This window comes from Puma concolor, chromosome D1 (assembly GCF_028749965.1).
Source record: "Puma concolor isolate L17-30 chromosome D1, mPumCon1.1.hap2, whole genome shotgun sequence".
Taxonomy (NCBI): Eukaryota; Metazoa; Chordata; class Mammalia; order Carnivora; family Felidae; genus Puma; species Puma concolor.
This window is the reverse complement of record NC_141676.1, coordinates 94,939,212-94,962,312: the sequence shown is the minus strand read 5'-3', so window position 1 is coordinate 94,962,312 and position 23,101 is coordinate 94,939,212. Positions and strand designations below refer to the sequence as shown.

The window sequence follows — 23,101 nt, the reverse complement described above, 5'->3', positions numbered from 1 at the left end:
ATTTTAATGCATATTTCAAATGCATTGAGCCAGAAATTTAATGGGCACACAGGATATTCCTTCCCTGTGACCCTCTGACATGAATTCACATTTAAGTGAGCACATTAATCAGCACAAAAGGTTCCTCATGGTCCATATCTTACTGTACTTTTTCTATTTTGTGAAATTCAAAGCACAAAAGATTGTTGAATTTCTTTTTGCAGTTCTCATCAAGACAATAAAGTAAAAGAAGAGCTTCCCGGTTGCGCCTGGGCAGCTCAGTCGGTGAAACGTCCGACTCTTGATCTTGGCTCAGGTCATGATCTCAGAGTTCATGATATGGAGCACTGAGTCGGGCTCTGGGCTGACAGCATGGAGCCTGCTTGGGATTCTTTCTCTCCCCCTTTTTCTCTCAAAAATAAATAAATAAACTTAAAAAACAAGAAGAGATTTCCGAATTACTCATTCTGAATAAGCATTTCTGAAACTGGGATCTAAAGATTTGCTTTCAGGTATCTGAGACTCTGAGAATTTTTTAAAGTTGTGTTTTTATTTTCATAAACATACTCTGTCTGGATTACTTGGGGACATCCACCTCATAACTGTGTAAGGCTAAGGTCTCAGTGACGACATTTGCTTCTTTGCTTAAGATTACATTTATACTAAGTCTTCTAGAGGGACAGAGCTTAGTATTCAATGCAAAATTTTTCAAACTGGGTTTCAGTCTATGTCTTTGAATTAAAGTTTGAGTAACACTGATCTAGATCTCTATACTTTCCAAAGTTCTCCTTCTAGACTGTATTTGGTAAATTTAATAAATATGTGTCCAGTGTCTACTATGTGCTAGGCATGGAAATATGGCAGTGAATAAGAGAAACCAGAACTTGTCCTTACAGAGCTTATATTCTGGCAGGAAAAACCAACATTGTTAATGAAGAAATCTGGTTCCTTGGTTGAAATCACTTAACAAGTAGAGAAAAAAAATACATACAGTTATCTGCCCTCCTGTCACCTACAACTGTTGATCAGAGAATCCACTATCATCAACATGTTCTCAAAATATTCTAAGAGCTTGAGGTCAATTTGGTCTTATCTGTTTGACATCAGGTGAACAGATCCTCTTTTAAAAATTCTTCAGAGGGGGCAGCTGGGTGGCTCAGTCGGTTAAGCATCTGACTCTTGATTTCGGCTCAGGTCATGATATCATGGTTTGTGAGTTTGAGCCCCGCTTCCAACTCTGCGCTGACAGCATGGAGCCTGCTTGGGATTCTCTCTCTCTGCTTCTCCCCTGCTCATGCTCGCTCTCTCTCTCTCAAAATAAATAAACATTTAAAAAATTAAAAACAATTCTTCAGGGAAGCTCACTCTCCTTTCCTTGCTTTAGGTTATGCTTCTCATAAGTGGACAAAGACGCAACTAGCTATTTCCTGGTTGTTTGAGAAACAGTTTTATGGAGAGATTTATATTCATTGAGGTTTTGATTGCACAACACTTTACCCTTTTGATTGGGAAATTTCTATGGACAAAATCAATCAAGCCAAAACAGTTACAAATGCCTAAGTACACTTCTAAACTCATGAAAAGTTCATGGGTGGATGCTAACCAGCACGGTGCAAAAACTCCCAGAAATTTAACCTTAATGACCTTGAAATTGAATTTATAACTTTATTCTTTAATAGAACAATAAATGAGATTCAGAACACAGTGGCTCCTATTAGCTACTACTTTAATCCTGTCTATAAACTACTACTTTAATGACACCCTTGTTAAGGGGGTATAAAAAGAGAGGGTCGTAAGAAGACCTAAATGTAAACATTATCAAGTAAACCAATTCAATTCTGTAATTGGGAAGTGGGTGCCAAATGCCCTGAACGACAGTCAATAAGTTTGAAATATCTTAGTTTCTGGACCAAATTTCCTAAGCAACAATGTCCCGGGATGAACACTACTTGAGCCAAGATCTCTCCAACTTTGGAACAATCTCCTCCGTTAGCTTGATTGTGATTGTTCTCACTGGGTTTTTACCCAAGGAGCTGGGGGGGGGGGGGGGGGGGAGTGCCATCCCTACCAGAAGAGAAGTACACAGATACTATGACTATTAACAAGAAGTAGTTCATTGAAAACTGGGAGAAAGATTCCTACCAGAATCTTTTAGCAGACACTATGACAAGGGAACTAGCTTACCTAAAAGACAACTCCCTCTCTGCCAATAATACAAATCTGAAAGCCTAAAGGTCAAAACAAACAACGGAAAGATAACCTGGCTGGTGATAAAAATTTCTAGCCCAAATTAAGCCTCTGTACCTGAACACTCAGATCCACAGATAGCCAGATGCACACTGAGAGCTTTACTTTTCACCACATCCGGCACAATAACTAAAGCAGGGAAAAACTGGCTTTAGTGAAGGAGCTTAGTCAGAAACATAGAAGGGCCTCAAGCCAACCTAACTCTGGAGACATCGACACTCTACAAATTCCAGACCAACTCTCAGCCAGGCTAACTTTAATTGTGCCCCTAACTCCACGATAACAATACACTATCTGACTACAACCGAGCCTCTTCAATTCTCCAAAGCATCTCAAGTCTTCTCCTTCGAAGCTCAAGTTAGAAAAGCAAGGCGACTGACACAAAGGCCAGTCAGTCGTCCAAAGGCGCTTTTTGCGTGGCTCTGCACTGCCACTCATTTGAAAATTCCTAAACTGAGGGCTCACCGGCCCCCCTCTTCTATCCTTCCTCAATTCCGCCCCGGCTGGTAAGCCTCGGCCTGGGAGCCCCTCAGCCTGGAACAAAGCGAGGGGCCCCGGCGGTGGGGGCGAGAGGCGCCAGCGACACGGGAACTGCCGCACAGCGCACAATGAGAAACTACCAACTTCAGAGCGTAGGAACATCAATTGGCAAGAAAGAGGGGCGGCGGCAGGCACGCCCAACTTCAAACTCAGGAAACCTACGGGCTGGCGGCCATCTGGAAAAAAGCCCCCTTCCCAGGGAAAGAAGAAAAAGGCGGAGGAGATGCGAATCGCCCACCGGGCCCCGGAGGGGAGCCCTGAGCTCAGACCGGCCCCCGCCCCCGAGGCCCGCTTCCCCGCCTTCTCTCTGCCTCTGGTTCGCTGCCCCAGGCCGGGCGGCCGGTTACCTTGATGCGCTCCCGGCACTGGGAAGGGGTCCGCTCGTAGCCCAGCTCGGCCAGGGCCCGGGACACGCGCTCGTACATGGCTGGCCCAGGGGCCTTGCTGCCGAACACCGTGCCGGCTCCCTCCAGCTGCTGGTACCGCGCCTCCACCAGCCGCTCGTTGCCCCATACTGCGATGAGCGCGTTCGTCTCGGCCGGCGTCCACGACATGCCCCGGCAGGCGGCGGCGGCGGCTGCCGCAGCCCCGCCACCGCCGCCACCAGGGGAGAAGGAGACCGAGGACGAGGCGGCGCTGCGGCCCCCCAGCCCCAGCCCGAGACCCCCAGACGCCGCTGCCCCCGAGCCCGTCGCACTGCCCGGCCCGAGCGGGGAGGCACCCCGAGGCGTGGAAGGGTCGGACAGCGATGGATTTCCGTCGCTCAGGCCACCAGGAGAAGCCGGGGAGAGCACCTCCATCTTCGGGATTTTTAGCGGCGAGTTGGCGGGCAGCTCCGAGCCACAGGGCGCAGCCATCTTCCAAGCGGCCGCCGCTGCACCGCCCGGAAGTGACGCGCCCGCGCATCCGGCCGCCGCGGTCTCCGGGGCTGCCCTCGGGCCTGGCTCGCCCGAGGGCGGGCGGCTGCGGGCCCCTGCTGCCGAACGGAGGCCGTCCGCTTCCCCCGGCCTCTCTCCGCGGGCCCTACCGCGCCTCCCGCTCCTCTCCCGGGGTGAGGGGCGGGGATGAGGCGCGCCGAAGCCCCGAGCTGACGAGAAGGGTGGGGGCATGAGGGCGCTGGTGTGAGGAACAGATTGGAGCCTTCCCACTTCCTCTCCAATCTCAGCCCCCGGGAGGAGGGGTGAGGCCCGCGAGGGGGCCCAGAGTTAAGGAGGACTTGACCATTTCCCTCGCTCTCTCTCTCTCCTCTCCCTCCGCTCTGCCTCCCCTCCCTCTGAGCTGGCCTCGGGGCGCCGAGGCTGACGTCCAGGGCGGAGACTGGGGAAACCTGCCGAGGGCTTCTCCGGGAAGCGCCGAGGCTGAAGGAGAGCATTTCTGGGGGAGGCTTTAAAAAGCAGTTGTGGACCAGGGTTAGAGTTGGTTCGCTGTGGCTTTTTGAGAAACCCTTGCGCCATTATTTGAGGAACAGCAACTCTGGCTCCAGTTAAGATCTGTTTTCCAGTTAGCCTGGGTAGGTGTGACCATGTGTAGAAAAACTTAGATGTCTTTATCGCGTTTGTACTTTGTAGTTTATACATGTAGGAACTCTGGAGCCCGGCAGAAAAGTTACTTTCCAATACCATTCTCCATCATCCCTGATTTGGAAGTTGCCTCGTTTTCCTACTGTATTTCACACCCTGGAGTGTAAGGAGTTTGAAAAGACGACTGCCAATTATGGCAGCTCTTGTGACCTCTGGTAATTAGTTTATCAGCCGTTCCTGAATACTCCTCAAAGTGCTGCAGTTTAATGAACATTAGCACGCCAAAGCCAATAGTAGCTGTAAGGTATTTCAATAATCTTCAAAGCCAAATATCTGATTGTTTATCTTGAATGCTTAACTTAAAAGCCTCAGCGGATCTTTTTCAAATATGTGGAATTTTTTTTGGAAAGCAAATATATGTTAGGTTTTTAAAAGAAAATGGAGCTGAGGGCGTGCCTGGATGGCTCAGTCCCTCAAGTGTCCGAGTCTTGATCTCAGCTCAGGTGTTGAGTTCAGGGTGGTGAGTTCAAGCCCCCTATTGGGCTCCTGCCCGGTGTGGAAACAATAAATGAATGAATGAATGAATGAATGAATGAATAAATAAATATAGAGCTAAGGTCAGCTACACCCTAGAATCACACTAAGAGAATAATATGCTTAGAAAGCCAAAGGAATAAGCAGTAGGGATGAAGTAGAGGAGGTAACCGTCTCTGTTTATCATATTAAAAGGCCCCCATAGTTTTCAGTATGAAGAATCATAAAGAAGTTCCAGAATTTATGCTATATTTTCCTCTTTTTCTAAGAAAAAGATATGGTCAAACACCTTGGTGAAGAGTATGGATTCTGTGGGAGTTGGGAAGGGGTTAAAAAAAAAAAAGTTTGGATTCTAGAGTCGAAATGCCTGGCTTCAAATTCCAGTTGTGCAACCTCAGCCAATTTAGTTACGCAATCTGTCAGTACCTTGGTTTCTTCATTTATAAAATGGGGATGACCTCACAGCATTGTTATGAGAATTAAATGGGTTGATACAGGTAAAGCCCTTAGAAGGGTGCCTGGTTCACCGTAAACGTTAGATGAACATTAGCTATTATCTCATTTGGGCTATGCGACAGTCCTCTCTTATGCACGATTTCACTTTCAGGGTTTCAGTTGCCAGTGCCAAAAGGCAGTCAGGAAGCAGATCGTCCTGATTTATGGCCAGAAGGTCAGTAGCCTAAGGCTGCCTCACAATGCCTCTGTCAGTCACTTCTCTTCATCTCATCGTGTAGGCAGTATCTATTTCATCTCACATCATCGCAGGAAGGGTGAGTACAGTACGATAAGGTATTTTGAGAGAGAGGAACCACATTCACATAACTTTTGTTACAATACATTGTTATAATTGGGCTATTGTTATTGTCATTAATCTCTAACCATGGCTAATTTATAAATTAAACTTTATCTTAGGTATGTATGTATATGAAAGAACATAGTACATGTAGAGTTGGGGACTATGTGTGCTTTCAGGCATCCACTGGGGGGGGGTCTTGGACCAATCCTCTGTGGATAAGGAGGACTACTGTAGGTTCGTTAATAGACACTCTTTCCTTTGTCGCTTTCTCTCCACCACTAGCTTTCAGTGTCTTCATTTTCAGTTCTTTTAAGGGCTCTTATGGCATCTCAAACACCTGTCAAAGCAAAATTCACTCTTACTCCACCCAACAGTACGTTTTTTAATGTCATAAGGTATTTAATGTGCATGAAAGGGGAGAGTCATGCCTAAATCAGAGACTCTGAAGAGTTTTAAAATCACTGCTTATCCTGCTCTCATTTTCCCAGGAGCCTGAAAAAGAGCCTCCCTCCTTCTTTTGTTAATTCTGGATGATTCTCAAATCAACTCTGACTCATGCAGGAAGCCTTCCTAGATAAAGTGGGTTGACTGGGAAGTCTCCCTTCCCACAAACTTCTGTTTCTAGACATTATTTCTATATGCCCCCCCCCTTTATTCCCACAGCTCATCAGTCTATCCAATGAGAAAAAGTGTCAAAAATAAAATTTCCAGTAATATCCTGAGGTTACAATTAATTCAATAACATAAAAGCCATTAGTATGTACTACACAGTATGGAGGCATTGCTGCATAGGCAACCTGGATCATGTGCTTGTCATGTTGGCTAACCGTGGCTGATCCTGGATTCCTGGAGCTGTGTGATGTGCTCGTTCAAGGCTTCATAGTTCAATCAGAATTTCTGGAATGTGTTTGAAGTAATGTACTACACTTTTTGTGGATTCAAATGATAGCGTGAGTAGATGAAAAACCTATTTGAGAGATAATGTATACAATGTCTCAAAATAATGTGCAAAAGAGGTCAGAATGATACAGAGTAATCAACCTGTCAACTGTCAACTACCTCCCTTTAATTGCATCATCCCCTTTTCCATTTCCTCCACAATCTATGCCCAGTATTTGTTTTCTCAACTTTTCGTTCTTTCCCCCCCCCCATTGATTATCTTCCCTATACTGTATCTTTTATTCCCATGACCTGTTCATTCCATAACTAGAAGCGTGAATCTTCCCTTCCCCTACATCTCTTTTGTGCATTTCCTTACCTCCCTCCCCTCCAGCAACCATCACTTTGTTTTCTGTATTTATGAGTCTATTTCTGCTTTTTGTTTGCTTGTTTGGTTTGTTTTTTGGATTCCAAATATACGTCAAACCATATGCTATTTGTCTTTGACTTAATTCACTTAGTATTATACTCGCTAGGTCTATTCATGTTGTCACAAAGGGCAAGATCTCATCCTTTTTATGGATGAGTAAATATTCCATTGTGTATATACCATGTCTTCTTTATCAATTCATCTGTCAATGGACACTTGGGTTGCTTCCATATCTTGGCTATTGTAAATAATGCTTCAATAAACATAGGGGTGCATATAACTTTTCAAATTAGTGCTTTCATTTTCCTTTGGGTAAGTACCCTATTGTGGAATTATTAGATTGTATGGTATTTCTGTTTTAGTTTTTTGAGGAAATTCCATACCATTTTTCTCAGTGGCTATACCAATTTACATTCCCACCAACAGTGCATGAGGGTTCCTTTATCTCCACATCCTCATCAACACTTATTTCTTGTCTTTTTTACTCTAATTTAAAAAAAATTTTTTTTTTCAACGTTTATTTATTTTTGGGACAGAGAGAGACAGAGCATGAACGGGGGAGGGGCAGAGAGAGAGGGAGACACAGAATCGGAAACAGGCTCCAGGCTCTGAGCCATCCGCCCAGAGCCCGACGCGGGGCTCGAACTCACGGACCGCGAGATCGTGACCTGGCTGAAGTCGGACGCTTAACCGACTGCGCCACCCAGGCGCCCCTACTCTAATTTTTTTAATGTTTATTTATTTTTGAGAGAGAGAGAGAGACAAAATGCGAGTGGAGGAGAGGTAGAGAGACAGGAGACACAGAATCTGAAGCAGGCTCCAGGTTCTGAGCTGTCAGCACAGAGCCTGATGCAGGGCTTGAACTCACGGACAGTGAGATCATGACCTGAGCTGAAGTTGGACTAACCAACTGAGCCACCCAGGTGCCCCTCTTGTCTTTTTTATTCTGGCCATTCAGACAGGTATAAGGTGATAACCTCATTGTGGTTTTGATTTCCGTTTCCCTGATGATTAGTGATGTTGAGTATCCTGTCATGTGTGTGTTGGCCATCTGTATATTTTCTTTGGAAATGTCTGTTCAGGTCCTGTGCCCAGTTTGTAAAGGGATTATTTGTGGAGTTTTTGGGTATTGAGTTGTATAAGTTCTTTATATAGTCTGCATATGAACCCTTTTCAGATGTATCACTTGCAAATATCTTCTCCCACTTAGTAGTAGCCTTTTCATTTTGTTGACGGTTTCCTTCACTGTGCAGAAGCTTTTTGATGTCGTCCCTGTAGTTTATTTTTGTGTTTGTTTCCCTTGCCTTAAGAGACATATCTAGAACAATGTTGTTATGGCTGATGTCAAAGAAATTACTGCCTATGTTCTATTTTAGAAGTTTTGTGGTTTCAGGTCTCACATTTAGGTCCTTAATCCATTTTGAGTTTATTTTAAAAGAAAGTGGTCCAGTTTCATTTTTTTGCATGTGGCTGTCCAGTTTTCCCAGCACTATTTGTTGAAAAGACCATCTATTTCCCAGTGCATATTCCTCTGTGCCCAGTGTTTGTATTTCCAACTTTTGTCTGAAGCCTCTCCTAATCAGTTGGACAAAAGTTCTCCATCTAGTACCCACTCACACAATTTAGCATTTCACCTTAATGTTTTCTGTTTCAAAAGCTTTATTCATTCTGTTATATACTTACTCCCTTGCTGTGTTTTATGACTGTCAGTGTGTTTGCTGTTTCATCTTTTTTTCCCTTCATATTCCACATCAAGTCCTGTTACCTCTGAAATCTTTCCTAAATCTGACTACTTCTCAACTCTAGCCTCCATCATGTCTTTCCTGGACAACTGGACTTTCTATGTGCACACTTGTCTGCTTACACAGTAGCCAAGGTGAATTTGGTTTTTTAAAACTTTTTTCTTGTGAAATGTAACATGAATACAGAGGAGTATATGAAACATACATGTACAACTACTCTATGGTTTATTATAAAGCAAATAGTGCATAGCCACAATCAAGTCAAAGAAATAGAATGTAGATAGCACTCTAGAAGCTTTGCCCCATAATCCCTTCCCAATGTTAAACCCTTATCTCCCTTATAGAGATAACCACTATACTGACTTGCCTTTCTTTATAATTTTATCACTGTATCTTATCCACCCAAGCACTGTCAGAAAGGAATGTAGGCCCACCTTGCCAAGCTTCCAACTTTTAAGGAAGGCCAGAAGTCTGGCTTTTAAATTTTTTTAAATTTAATTTTAAAATGTTGCATTATTTTTTTAAAAATATGGCACTGCAGAAAAAACAAATCTTTGCTGGTCGAACCACTCCCCCCCAAAAACAATAATTTTACCATTGTATCCTACATCACTAAAAGTTTTTCCTGGTTTTGATTTTTTTTTTTTTTGTAAGTGAAATCACATGTATTGTATATCTGGCTTCTTTCATTCAGTATTATGTTTTTAATTAAGAGTCATCTATTCTGTATGAGGCTACAGTTTATTCATTTTCATTGCTGTAAAATACTCTTATTTTATGAATACGTCAAATTTTATTTATCCATCCTACTATTGAGTTTTGGGTTGTTTCTAATTTAGGATATTATGAATAATGCTGCTACAAACATTCTTGTCCATGTCTCCCAGCGCATATGGTCAAGAGTATATGCCTTCCTCCCTCCCTTCTTCTCTTCCTTCTTTCCATGTGTATACCCAATTCTTCCAACTCCATTTTCTGAAAAGACCATCCTTTCCCTCCTCCTTTTGCAATGCTATCTTTGACTTAAATCGAGTGTCCATATGTGCATGGGTCTGTTTCTGGGCTCTTTTATTACATTGGTCTATTTGTCTGTCTATTTTTCTGTGTTCCCTGCTGCAATATCACACTGCCACAATAATGAGTCACACTGGCTTTATAATAAGGCTATGTCAAGTCGAGAAAGTCCTTCCTCCTCCTCTTCCTTTTCTTCCTCCTCCTTTTTCAAGAGTGGCTTTCTATTCTTGATCCTTAATATTTCCACATACATTTTAGAATTAGCTTATCAAGTTCTACAGAAAAAGCTGTGGGCATTTTGATTGGTATTACACTGAATCTATAGACCAATTTGAGAAAGACTGACATCTTTATAATAATTGGCCTTACAGTCCTTGAAAATGATGTCTCTTCAGGTGCCTGGGTAGCTCAGTTGGTTGAGCGTCTGACTCTTGATTTCAGCTCAGGTCATGATCCCAGAGTTGTGGGATTGAGCTGCACATTGGGCTCCCCACTGGAATCGAGCCCTTCGTCAGGCTCCGCACTGAGCATGGGGCATGCTTAAGACTGTCTCTCCCCTTGCCTCTATCTTCTACCCACACTCTCTCTTTCTAAAGAAAAAGAAAAAGAAAAAAAGAAAAGGAAATGATATCTCTTGGGATATATCCTTGGAATGATATCCCTTCATTAGTCTTTAGTTTCTCTCAATAAAATTTTATAGTTTCCTACACAAAGGTCCTATACACTTTGTTGGGTTTATCCCTGGGTGGTTGGTATATTTTTTAACACTCTTATAAATGGTATCATTTCTTAAATTTTATTCTCTAATTGTTTTTGCTGGTATGTAAAAATACAATTGATTCTTGCGTGTTTATTTTGTACCTAGTAATCTTGATGGAACAGTCTTTTAAAACTGTAAATCAGGGGCGCCTGGGTGGCGCAGTCGGTTAAGCGTCCGACTTCAGCCAGGTCACGATCTCGCGGTCTGTGAGTTCAAGCCCCGCGTCAGGCTCTGGGCTGATGGCTTGGAGCCTGGAGCCTGTTTCCGATTCTGTGTCTCCCTCTCTCTCTGCCCCTTGCCCGTTCATGCTCTGTCTCTCTCTGTCCCCAAAATAAATAAACGTTGAAAAAAAAAATTAAAAAAAAAAACTGTAAATCATTACATGTCATTCCCTTGTTAAAAACCCACCAATGGCTTCTTATTATAAAAATATAATCCAAACTCTTCGCAGTGACCATGGTGATTTTAAAACATGTTCACATGTTATTTGACACTCTTCCAACAGGAAGGTGAGTCTGCATTCCCTCCCCTTGGACCTGGGTGAATCTTTGTGATTGCCTGAATGAACCAGAAGTGGTAGAAGGGACACTGTGTGACTTTCAGGGATAGGTTTAGAAATACCCTGAAGCTTCTGCCAGTTTCTCTTGCTCTGAAAACCTCTAGCTACCATGTAAGAAATTGAGCTACCCTATGTCCATGTGGACAGAGAAAGCCAAGGAGCCAGAAATGTTCCAGCCTCCAGTTATTGTGTACCTAGCCAGACATGTGAATGCAGAAGCTCTGAGACAATCCTAGCCTCAGCCACCACCTGACTGTACCCACATGAGAGACCCTAGCAAGAGCTGCCTAGCTGACCCCAGGTATCCCCAGATTCATGGGCAAAATTAATGATTGTTGTTGATCTGTGCCACTAACTTCTAGGGTGTTTTGTTATGCAGTGATAGGTAATTGGAACAATGGTCTACAAGGCCCTTTTTACTCTAAGCTCAATCTACCTACCTCACCAACCTCATCTCCCACTCCAGCCACACTGGCCTTATATATGTCCTATCAACCAAGTCAAGCTTATTTCTGTTTTGAGGCCTTTGGGATGATCATAGATCCTTTGTCTTAGAACACTCTTATCTTAACTCTTTAAGTGGTAGCGTCCTTCTCATAATTCATCTCCTCAAACATGAATCACCTCCCTAGAGATGTCTTTCTATCTGCCTCTCTACCACATTACTGTCTTATTTTATCAATACACATTTTCCAGGGTACCTGGGTGGCTCAGTCGGTTAAGCGTCTGACTTCTGCTCAGGTCATGATCTTGCGGTCTGTGAGTTCGAGCCCCGCGTAGGGCTCTGTGCTAACAGCTCAGAGCCTGGAGCCTCCTTCAGATTCTGTGTCTCCGTCTCTCTCTGCCCCTCCCCCGTTCACACTCTCTCACTCAAAAATAAATAAAAATTTTAAAAATACACATTTTCCAAAATCATTTATTTATGCATATTTATTTTGCTTTCATGTATTTATTGTCTGCCCTCCCCCTCTAGAATGTAAGCTGTTTGAAGCCCAAGAGTGTCCATTTTGTTATCTTCTAATAGGTCCAGCACTTAGAATGGTGTCAGGCAGGTTTCACTATCAACGAAGATGGAGTAACAGGGACTAGACATACCCTCCTATCTTAAGTAGCTAGAAAACCAGACAAAATATATGAAACAATGGATTTCAAGGCAATGGTACAACCACTTACAAATCTAATCATAGTCTTACTATGAGATCTAATGGTGGTGCTTACATGCACACAAACACCTGCATGTGAATGTTTGTAACAGCCTTATTCGTAATTGTCCAAACCAGGAAGCAACCAAGAAGTCCTTCAATAGGTGAATGGAAAAAAATAAAACAAAATAAAAAACTGTGGTACATCCACACAACGAACAAAGGAAATGAGCTATCAAGCCATGAAAAGACATAGAGGGATGCATATTGCTAAGTGAGAGAAGCCAGTCTGAAAAGCTACATGATTCCAACTATATGATGTTTTGGAAAAGGCAAAACAATGGAGACAATGAGGAAAGACCAAGAACGGTGGTTGCCAGAGGTTGGGCAGGAAGGCAGGAAGGGATGGATAGGTGGAGCACAGGATCTTTAGGGCAGTGAAAATATTCTGTATGATACTGACATACACATGGATACTGACGTTATACATTTGCCAAAACCCATACAATTCTGGGACATAAAGGGCAGATGCTAATGTAAACTGTGGCCTTTAATTAATAGTAAGGTTTCAGGACCAGTTCATCAATTGTGACAAATGTACCAGGATAGCAAGATGTTAATAATAGGGGAAACTGCAGGGCGAGGAGGACTGTCCATACTTTCTGTTCAGTTTTTCTGTAAACCTAAAGCTGCTCTAAGGAAAAAAAAATGTCTATTAATAATTTATTGAAAAATAGGCTTCCATACAATTTATTAACTTTTAAAAGGGTTGAAATAATATGCAACAGGGTTTAATACTGCCTGTATCTAATTCTGGTTTTCATTTTGCTGTTGATCTTTGTTTTCTCACAAAGAAAAAAAATGATGGTTTTGTGATACCTAAGAAAACAAAATAAACTCAGTTATTTTTAAATTAATTTTTAAATTTTTATTTATTTTAATTTTTTATTTAGTTAACACACATGTTACATTAGTTTCAGGTGTACAACATAGTGATTCCACAAGTTTAAACATTATGCTGTGCTCACCACAAGTATAGCTACCATATGTCGCCCTACAACACTATTACAGTATAATTGACTGTATTGCTTATGCTATGCCTTTTATTCCCGTGACTTACTCATTCCATACCTGGAAGCCTGTACCTGCCATTCCCCTTCACCCATTTTGCCCATCTTCTCACTCCTCCTCCCCTCTGGCAATGATCAGTCTGTTCTTTGGGTTTACAGGTCTGATTCTGCTTTTTAAGACCCAGTTCATTTAAAAAGAAGTGTTGGAAGAAGTAATGCAATAATTTTCCCTCTCTCCCATGCTGTAGCACTTGTGGGCACTATAACACTGAATGTGGACTGTGTCAATTTGTTCCCAAATGGGGACATAGTGCCTATCTCTTAGGAAATGTGTGAAGCATAGATAAGATAATGATAAAGTGCACTTAATAGAAGATAGCTGCTGGGGTGCCTGGGTGGCTCAATCAGTTGAGCATCCAACTCTTGGTTTCAGCTCAGGTCATGATCTCATGGTTCACTTGGGAGTATAAGCCCCACGTCATCATTGGGCTCTGCGCTGATAGTGCCCAGAGCCTGCTTGGGATTTCTCTCTCTCCACTTCTCGCTGACCCTCCCCAACTCACAAGCGTGCGCGCGTGTGCGTGCGTGCGTGCGTGCGTGTGTGTGTGTGTGTCCATTTTCTCTCTAAAGGTGGATACATAAACTTAAAAAAAAAGAAGATAGCTGCTCCCACCCCAAGCCCCGACCCAATACAACAGTGACAGCCTTGTGACTGCTACCTCTACACTACCGCTATCAGACTTGGGACTATCAGAACTAATCTCATCACACCCTTTTCCCTGTTTAAGTCACTCCTCACAGGAATATAAGGACATCTTAAATGCCGTGGAATTTAATAACCCTGAAACTCTGTAAATTCTCTTTTCTGATTCCATTACCCACCCCTTCAAACTCCTGTGTCCTCCAGTGTTTGTGATCAGTGATCAAAAAAACTCTCTATGTCCTCAGATTCTTCTCTGACCCTTCTGTACACCTTCTTGCTCCTAGTAAACCCTGGCTGTCCCCAGCTTCCAGCTTCAACCCTTACAAACGAAGGCTGTAATCTTTCATTCACTTGCTCCTTTTCTGTCTTTGTAGCACTCATTGGCAAAATCACAATCCTGTTTAAATCCAACTGTCTGCTTATGAACCCTGCACCATGCAGCTGCTGTTGGTTGGAGAAAACCACAAATCAGAATGACTGGTCTGCCTATCAATTAAATGGTGATTGCTGACCTCAAGTCCCCTTGATATGGTTGAACAATCATTTTATTTCCCTCATTCATTCTCTCACTCTCCTGCACGACTAGATTATTTGATGCCTTTGTTTGTCTCATATTAAATGAGGAAGGGGTCCAACTTTTTTTCCTTTTATTTTTTTCCTTTTTTTTTTTTTACATCTGGATATCCTGTTGTCCCAACACTGTGGAGAAGACTATTCTTTACCAATTTAATTGTTTTGCCCACCTCCCCATCAAATATCAATTGATTGTAAATGTGAGGTTTATTTTTAGACTCTTATTTATTTATTTATTTATTTATTTATTTATTTATTTATAGAGAGAGCAAGAGAGCACAAACAGCGGAGAGGGGAAAGAGAGAGAGAGAGAGAGAGGGAGAGAGGGGGAGACAGAGAGAGAGAGAGAGAGAGAGAGAGAGAGAGAGAGAGAGAGAATCTTAAGAAAGCTCCATGTTCAGCATGGAGCCCTATATATGGGACTTGATCTTACAATGCAGGGATCATGACCTGAGCTAAAATCAAGAGTTGGATGCTCAACTGACTGAGCTACCCAGGTACCCCTGGACTCTCAATTCTATTCCACTGATCTTCTGTCTATCACTTTGTCATAATCATACTGTCTTCATTACTGTAGCTTTATAGTAAGTTTTGAAATTTTGAAGAGTAAGTCCTCCAATTCAAATTCAAGATTGTTTTGGTATCCTGGGTCCCTTGTATGTCTATATGAATTTTAGCATCAGCTTGTTAATTTGTGCTCTGCCCTCCCCCTCAAAAAAGCCAGCATATATCTGGTAGTGATTGCAACTTATCGGTACATCAATTTCCATCTTAACAATATTAAATCTTCCAATCAATGAAAATAGAATATCTTTACATTTATTCAGGTCTTCTTTAATTCCTTTCAACAAGTTTTGTGGTTTTCAGAGTGTAAGTTTTACACTTTTTGTGGCTAAATACATCCCTAGGTAGTTTATTCTTTTTGATGCTACTCCAAGTGGAATTATTTTCTTAATTTCATTATCAGATTGTTCATTGCTAGTGTCTAGAAATCCTATTGATGTATGTAATTGATCTTGTAGCCTGCAACCTTGTTAGCTTGTTTATTCTAATAATTTTTTAGTGAATTATTTATTATTTTCTATATAATTTCTACATGATTTTCATCTAAAAAATTGAGATATTTTTAGGGGCGCCTGGGTGGCTCAGTCGGTTAAGCGTCCGACTTCGGCTCAGGTCACGATCTCGCGGTATGTGGGTTCGAGCCCCACGTCGGGCTCTGTGCTGACTGCTCAGAGCCTGGAGCCTGTTTCAGATTCTGTGTCTCCCTCTCTCTCTGACCCTCCCCCATTCATGCTCTGTCTCTCTCTGTCTCAAAAATAAATAAACGTTAAAAAAAAATTTTTTTTTTTTAAAAATTGAGATATTTTTACTTCTTCCTTTCCAATATGAATGTCTTTTACTTCATTTTCTCACCTAACTACCTTGGCTAGAAGGTAATTATCTTATTTCCTTATCTTATTTCTGATGGTAAGGGGAAAAGCATTAAGTCTTTCACCATTAATGCTGTTAGCTGTGAGTTTTTGGTAGATGTCCTCTATCAAGTTAAGGACACTCTACTATTCCTAGTTTGTTGAATATTTTTATTATGAAGGGATATTGGAGTGTTGGATATTGTCAAATACTTTTTCAGCTTCTATTGAGATGATCATTTGTCCTTTATTGATATGGTGATCATTTGTCCTTTATTGATGATCATTTGTCCATGATTTTTGTCCTTTATTGATACGGTGACTTATATTAATGAACTTTCAGATGTTTAAACAACTTTGTATTTTGGGGATAAATCCTACTTGGTTATGAATTATAATCCCTTCCATATGTTGCTGGATTCAGTTTATTAGTATTTTTATCTTTTTAGGATTTTCACATCTACATTCACACTTGATAGTTAGGTACCACTAATTGCCAGCTGATTGGTCTATTGTTTTCTATAATAGAGTGGGGCACATATTGTCCCACAGTGGGAACCAATGAAATCTGGTTCTCTTTGCTGGGGTAGGTGTGTGTGTGTGTGTGTGTGTGTGTGTGTGTGTGTGTGTGTAAGATTTTATTGAGTAATCTCTACACCCAGTGTGGGGCTTGAACTCACAACCCCTAGATCAAGAGTCACGTGCTCCACCTACTGAGCCAGCCAGGCTCCCCCTGCAGGGGTAGTTTTTGAGGTAAGTTTTTGAGGTTTGTCCTGACCCCAGGAGGGCTGTTCTTAGCTGACTCTTTCCCCAGTTCTCTCTGGTAAACTTGTTGGCCTACAATTTAGCTTATTGTCCTCATGGAGGTACCAGCCTTTTAATTGCTTACCACCAAAATCTCCATTGTTTTCAAAAGTGCCCTTAGGCTTGAACTTCCCCACCCTGTGTTCCTAATAAAGTTAGTTTCCTTGATGAAAGCCTTGGCACTCTCTGTTTTTATGGCCTACTTCTCCCCTAGGGCAAAATCTTACACTACTGCTTTAGAGCCAGTGGCGGGGACAGTTGTCCAAGTATTTCAAAGTGATCTGCCTCTGCCCGGCACAGGGTGGGGGTAGTAACCATCTGATCTCCTTGGCTTGCTTCTGGCCATATGGAACCTCTGTCTGTGAGTGATGAGGGCCCCAGTGTTCTAGGCCTGTCACGCCTGGGTAGAGCCTCCGACCTACACATGGGGGCTTGGTGAAGGAGGAGAGACTCCAGCCTCTTGGCAGCACTTCCCTGGAATTTAACCTCTGCCACACAGAGTTTGGAGGTATGGAAAATGCTGGTAGCCTGCCCTGCACAGAGAGAGAACAGTCTGTGACTGGGAGCTGGAGAGAAAGGAAGCCCTGTCTTCATGGCCACTGCTGCCATGCAGAGTTTCTATCCAGCTGAGATGGGAGAGTGGTCAAGAGGGGGAGGGGTGTTGTGGCTTAAGTGCCACAGACTCTCCCTGTTTAAACTGAGATCTAATACACTTTTGTTGAATAAATATTTGTTTGCTTGATGCCCTTAAGACAATTTACAGGGACTGAAAGATTGGTTTTTAAGAAATAATTTTCACCAGTTATGGCTGTTTCACTGGAGAGGGCATCCGCAGAGCTCCTCACACTACCATTCCAGAAATGATCCTCTCTCTTCTTCCCTCTTGAGCAAAGCTTCTCAAAAGTGTTTCAGTATTTCACGTTCAATTCCTGTCTCCTTCCTCCTGCCCCTTGCCAAACCCGTTTTTTGTTTTTTTTGTTTTTGTTTTTAATGTTTATTTTTGAGAGAGAGAGAGAGAGAGAGAGAGAGAGAGAGAGAGAGCATGAGCAGGGGAGGGGCAGAGAGAGAGGGAGACACAGAATCCGAAGCAGGCTCCAGGCTCTGAGCTATCAGCACAGAGCCTGACATGGAGCTCCAACCACAGACCGAGAGATCATGACCTGAGCCAAAGTTGGATGCTCAACTGACTCAGCCACCCAGGTGCCCCCATGTTGCTAAGTTCTATAGGCACAATCTCATTTTTATCTTACCTGAACTGGCAGCCTTATTTGACACTGTTGATCTCACCTTCGTCCTTCAAATGTTTTCATCACTTTGCTCTTAGAAACCTATACTTTTCCTGGTTCCTTGTTTTCCTCCTACCACATTTATTGCTCCTTCTCAGTCTCCTTTGCTAGTGCCTCCGAACCAGTTCTTAGACTTCTTGTCCTTTTCATCTACACTAATTTCCTTGGTGATCTCCTCCAGTCTCACAGTTTTCAATAATTCTCCATATGCTGATGGCTTTCAAATGTATATCTCCAGGCAAGGCTCTCTTCCAAACTGCACACTTGTATAACATGCTGCCTGCTTGACATTTCCACATGGTCATATAATGGGCTTCTCAAACTGAATGTACAAAACAGCTTCTGATCTTCTCTTCCAAACCTGTTCCTTCCAGTCTTCCTCATCATTCCAGCTGTTCAAAGGCCAAAAACCATGGTATTGTCATTGACTCTTTCTCACTCTGTGTCCAAGCTACCAGCCAATCCTGCTAGGGCTACCTTCCAAATTCAAAATATGACCTCCTACAGCTTCCACTGCTGTTCCAAGTCATTATCATGTTTTGCCTAGATTATTTCAAGAACTGCTTAAGTGGTCTTCCTGCTTCCATTCAGTTACCTCTCTGACCTCATCTCTTATTGCTGCCTCCAACCTCCAGTCACACTGGCTTCCTTGCTGTTTCTTGAATACACAAGGCATGTGGATGAGCGTCTTGGATTGGCAACACTCTGCATGTTACCACACATCAATGCTAGGAGGGAGACCCATTCTTGAGGACACAAAAGTTTGCATTTGGAACCCTCTCACTTCTAGATTCTGCCATATGTGTCTCTTCCTCTGGTTCATTCTAATTTGTATCCTTTCATTATAGTAAAACTGTAATCATAAGTCCTGAGTTCTGTGGGTCATTCCAACAAATTATTGAACCTGATGGTGGTCATGAGAGCTCCCTAATTTGCAGCCAGCTGATCAGAAGTAAAGGTGGTCCTAGGGGTCCCTGAACTTGCAGCTGGTACCTGGAGTCTTGGGTACACTTGGAAGCCTGGAGGACTGTGCCCTTACCCTCAACTCTGGCTACTCGTGGTAGCACTAGAAGAAGTTAGGCAGGCATATCTAGTATCTCAGCTTGAGAAAGATGATGGTGTCCTTCAGGCAATGATGGTTTAGAATCGCTGAGTTTCCACATGTTGCATTAGATTCTGGATGGCATCTAGAACCTCCAGGTAAACATCATAACATATATTTTTACGTCTTACCTTTGCAAATTACTTTCATATTTGAGCTTCAAAACAGGTAATATCACCCTCCTTTTACACGTGAAGAAACTGAAGTGAAGGGGAAGACACTTGTCCGAAGTCACTAAACTCAAACACGGCATTCTACTTCAATGCAGAACTCCTTACCTTATACCAGAGCCCACAAGCTACAGGAGTCAGTTACAACACATATGCAGGAGAGGGCAGGGAATCTTTATGATCAGTTCTCCATTAGCACCTTTTAGGAAACTGAAGGCACCTGGGTCCCTCCAGACTTAGGATTCTCTCCCACCTGATTTTCTCCTTTGGGGGCAGTGAGATTTGGAGGAAGATATCAGAAACTTGGGTCTTCTCCAGTTAGAGAACTACATATTTCCTTAGAGCTCATTTATGGTCTCCTCATAGTAATTGCCTTTCCCAAGGGAGAAAATTTGTTACTCTCAGCAAGACCAAAATTGGGTATGTAAGAAATCTTTTAGTTCAGAGACTCAAGAGAACCTGTCCCAGAGTTGGTATCCAAGTATCCCACTCTTAAGTGCATTGGAAGATGATGCATCATACCTACAAACCAAATGGAAAATGGCAAACATATGACCGGCTGGTTTCAAGAAGAGAAAATATAATTGGTTCTTAATAAAATATTCCCAATCTCACTCACAATACGCAAAATACAAATTAAAACTACAAGAAGATGTCATTTTTACCTATCAGATTGGCAGAGAAAATAATTTGGAAAACACATTGTGTTGTGAGATCTGGGGAAACCTCAACTGGTATCCTCATATGTTGCTGGTGAGTTTCAAAATTTGTATAACCTCTGTGAAGGGTGACTGGCAATATTTCACAAATACATATTTGCACTGGACTCATCAGCAAGTTCACTCTTAGGAATTTATTCTAAAGATGTATCTACACACAGTGTAAAGATGTCTGCTGTGGATTGCAAAGCATTGTCACAATGTCTGACAAGCCTTTCCGTGAAAAGATGAGTCTATTTCCCCAGACTCCTTAAATCTGGAATGGCCCTGTGGCTTGCTACAATAAAATGTAGCAGAAGTGATGCTGTTCCAGAGCCTAACCTCAAGCACTTTGTAACTTCCACTCTCATGCTCCAGGAATTCTGCCCTTGGACCAGTTGGTGGTTAGAGGCTGGAGAAAACACCAAAGAGGCTATTAGCAAAGACTGGAGGAGTGGAGGACAAAGAGTTGCTGGAGGCTGGGAATGCAGTGAGAAAATGGTTATCAGAGGCCGGAGAGAGGACAACTTTGGTTGTGTAGTGATGCAGTAACTGGCAAATGGTTGCCTGTGAAAACGTGAAAGATGGAAAAGATACCTAATAGACTTTCAGAAATAGGATTAAGGAGATTTCCAGACAGAATGTTGAAAGTGCCATTTGGCTGCTTCTAACCATATGACAATGGGCAGGAAGAGAGAGATGAGCAAAAGCAAGAACTATGGCACTTAGAAGAAGAATCTCAAGGGTATCTCAAAGCCCAAGGATTAGCTGATTTGGAAAACATAACTTTCCCCCAGTTCTCCCAGCTGGTAAAAATTTCTCAAAGCTAAGAGTCTGAGGCCAGGATGCCTGGGTGGCTCAGTCTGTTAAGAGTCCGACTTTGGCTCAGGTCATGGTCTCAGGATCCATGGGTTCGAGCCCCGCGTCGGGCTCTGTGCTGACAGCTCAGAGCCTGGAGCCTGCTTCAGATTCTGTGTCTCCTTTTCTCTCTACCCCTCCCTCCCTCACAGTCTGTCTCTCTGTCTCTCCCAAAAATGAATAAACCTTAAAAATTTTTTTTTTAAATAAAAAAATAGTAAGAGAGTCTGAGGCCAAAAATCAAATCAAGAGTATGGCTGTAAACCCTTGTTAAGACCCTGAATGATTTAAGGTAATGTCTAAAGGGCTCCCTCGACTAGGGCTTCTGAGAATCTTCAGGATATTTTCCCACAGCAGCCTCAAACTATTGCCCAAAAGACCGTATATATAACAACACAAAGTTCCCCTACTTTGAGGGCATTATGTTAATTGGATCACTTGAATACCAGAGGGGAAGAAACAAATGCTGAAATGAGTCAGAGGTCTACCACATCAGTGAAGCTTCGAGGAGGCCGGGTGTCTGAAGGATGCCAAGATGTCCACACCAAGTTTGGGGACAAGTGACTTGCCTTTGCTACCACTCAGAGCTGCCCTACTGGTAGGCCTCTTCGGACTTTGGAGACAATATATACTACACTTAGGATTACTGCTTCAATCTGTGTATAGAGGAACAAGTTTTGAGGGGGGCCCAGAGCAAGGGCAGATTCCCTGCAGCAGGTTCTGGCTGCAGTTTCACTGGCCTTACTGCTTAGGCCATAAGACTAGTCAATTCCAGGAGGCTGGTGTCATTTGTTGTGGACACCTGTGCCATTAGTCCTTTGCAGGCTCCATTAGGAAGGCTGCAGGATAGACCTTGAGGGTCCTGTTGCATGTCCATCCTTTTAAACATTCCCAGAAGCAGATCTTAACCAATGCTGGATGGAGAGTTAGTAGCTAAATATCCCAACTTCTTGCTCCTACATGGTATAACTCTGAGATGTGTCTTGTGCCATCTCCCAGAGTTCCCTGATGGGATAAAATGCCAGGTACCCGCAACCCAGCCTTTATCGGCTTCCTTCCTTTCACTCCCACGCTTCTGTTGTCCTACTGGTAATCCTCTTCCCCAAATAAACTCCTCGCTCTCTAATCTTTGTCTCAGTGTCTACCTCTGGAAGGACCCACCTAACTTACTGACAATTAGAAGAAAGGGAGAGGGTCTTACTTACTTACTTACTTACAATTACTCACAACAGAGCTTTTGTTTTGTTTCGTTTTTTCCCAGAAAAGAAAGTCGCTATGATGCAGTACCCTGGTTTACTGACAATTCAATGAGCTTTCTGCTGTATTGCTAGTCTGTTCACACTGTCTCCATCACAGGTAAAAGTTTGCCAGAAATCACCTGAAGCCACAGGGGTGATATAGGCTGCTGTTGTCACAGAGCTTAGGGTCTGGTGGATACCAAGAGCTTTCATTCACTGATGCTTTCTAGTAGACACTACACTAAGCATTTTATATGCATTACCTTATTTAAACCTCACTTTACAGTGAAGTTAGCTTAAGCTCAGAGAAGTTAAGTTACTTGCCCCAAATCATATCACTGGTCAGTGGTGGATCTGAACTTCAAACCTGAGATTATCTGATACCAGTTTATGCTCTAAACCTGTATTATTTTTCTTATGTTAATCACCTTATGTCAGCTCTACAATTTGATGGAAAGTGTCTCCTTTTTTTAAAAAAGTTTATTCATTTTTGAGAGAGAGCGAGAGCACGTGTATGAGTGGGGGAGGGGCAGAGGGAAAGGGAGAGAGAGAATCCCAAGCAGGCTCTCTGCAGACAGCACAGAGCCCATCTTGGGGCTCAATCCCACAAACTATGAGATTGTGACCTGAGCCAAAATCAAGAGTTGGATGCTTAACCGTCTGAGATACCCAGGTGCCTCAACTGTATCCTTCTTTTAAGGTAGAGTTGGACCCTCTCTCCATCTCTAGTTTTTGTCTCTCCTCCTGCCCTGAGAAGGCAGGGGATACAGTAGAGAAGTTTGGATTAGGCACTGGTTGCAGAAAGATTTGGGACTAGAAACAAGGGACAGAAATAGAATGGTGGCAGTCCTACTGCGACTGGGAAGCATTAACAAGACCCCACAACTCTTTCAAACATCTCTCTGCTAGATAACTTGGGCTTTTCAAGATGTGGGGGAAAGTTCCATTTCAGCGCCTTATGTAGGCAATGGAAATTCCTTGTGAAATGAATAATGAAAGAAGACAGAACCAACTTTGTATACGTACATATGCTAATAAAGGTTGT

At 42.8% G+C, this 23,101-nt stretch overlaps 1 protein-coding gene and 1 long non-coding RNA gene across 3 annotated transcripts in view; one reads left to right on the top strand and one right to left on the bottom strand.

Annotated features, from left to right (window-relative positions):
- Positions 1 to 3,939, bottom strand: part of MSANTD2 (Myb/SANT DNA binding domain containing 2) — a 31,329-nt gene extending 27,390 nt beyond the window's left edge. For both annotated transcript variants that reach the window (XM_025929190.2, XM_025929191.2), the window contains exon 1: positions 3,114 to 3,939. In XM_025929190.2, the coding sequence (XP_025784975.2) occupies positions 3,114 to 3,875 (762 nt within the window). In that variant the 5' untranslated portion in view covers positions 3,876 to 3,939. The remainder of the gene's footprint in view (positions 1 to 3,113) is intronic.
- The window catches only part of LOC147576883 (uncharacterized), a 33,062-nt gene continuing 13,640 nt past the window's right edge, over positions 3,680 to 23,101 (top strand). Inside the window, exons 1-3 of the long non-coding RNA XR_015241238.1 lie at positions 3,680 to 3,817; positions 5,428 to 5,590; positions 22,080 to 22,174. This is a non-coding gene — a long non-coding RNA (uncharacterized LOC147576883). The remainder of the gene's footprint in view (positions 3,818 to 5,427; positions 5,591 to 22,079; positions 22,175 to 23,101) is intronic.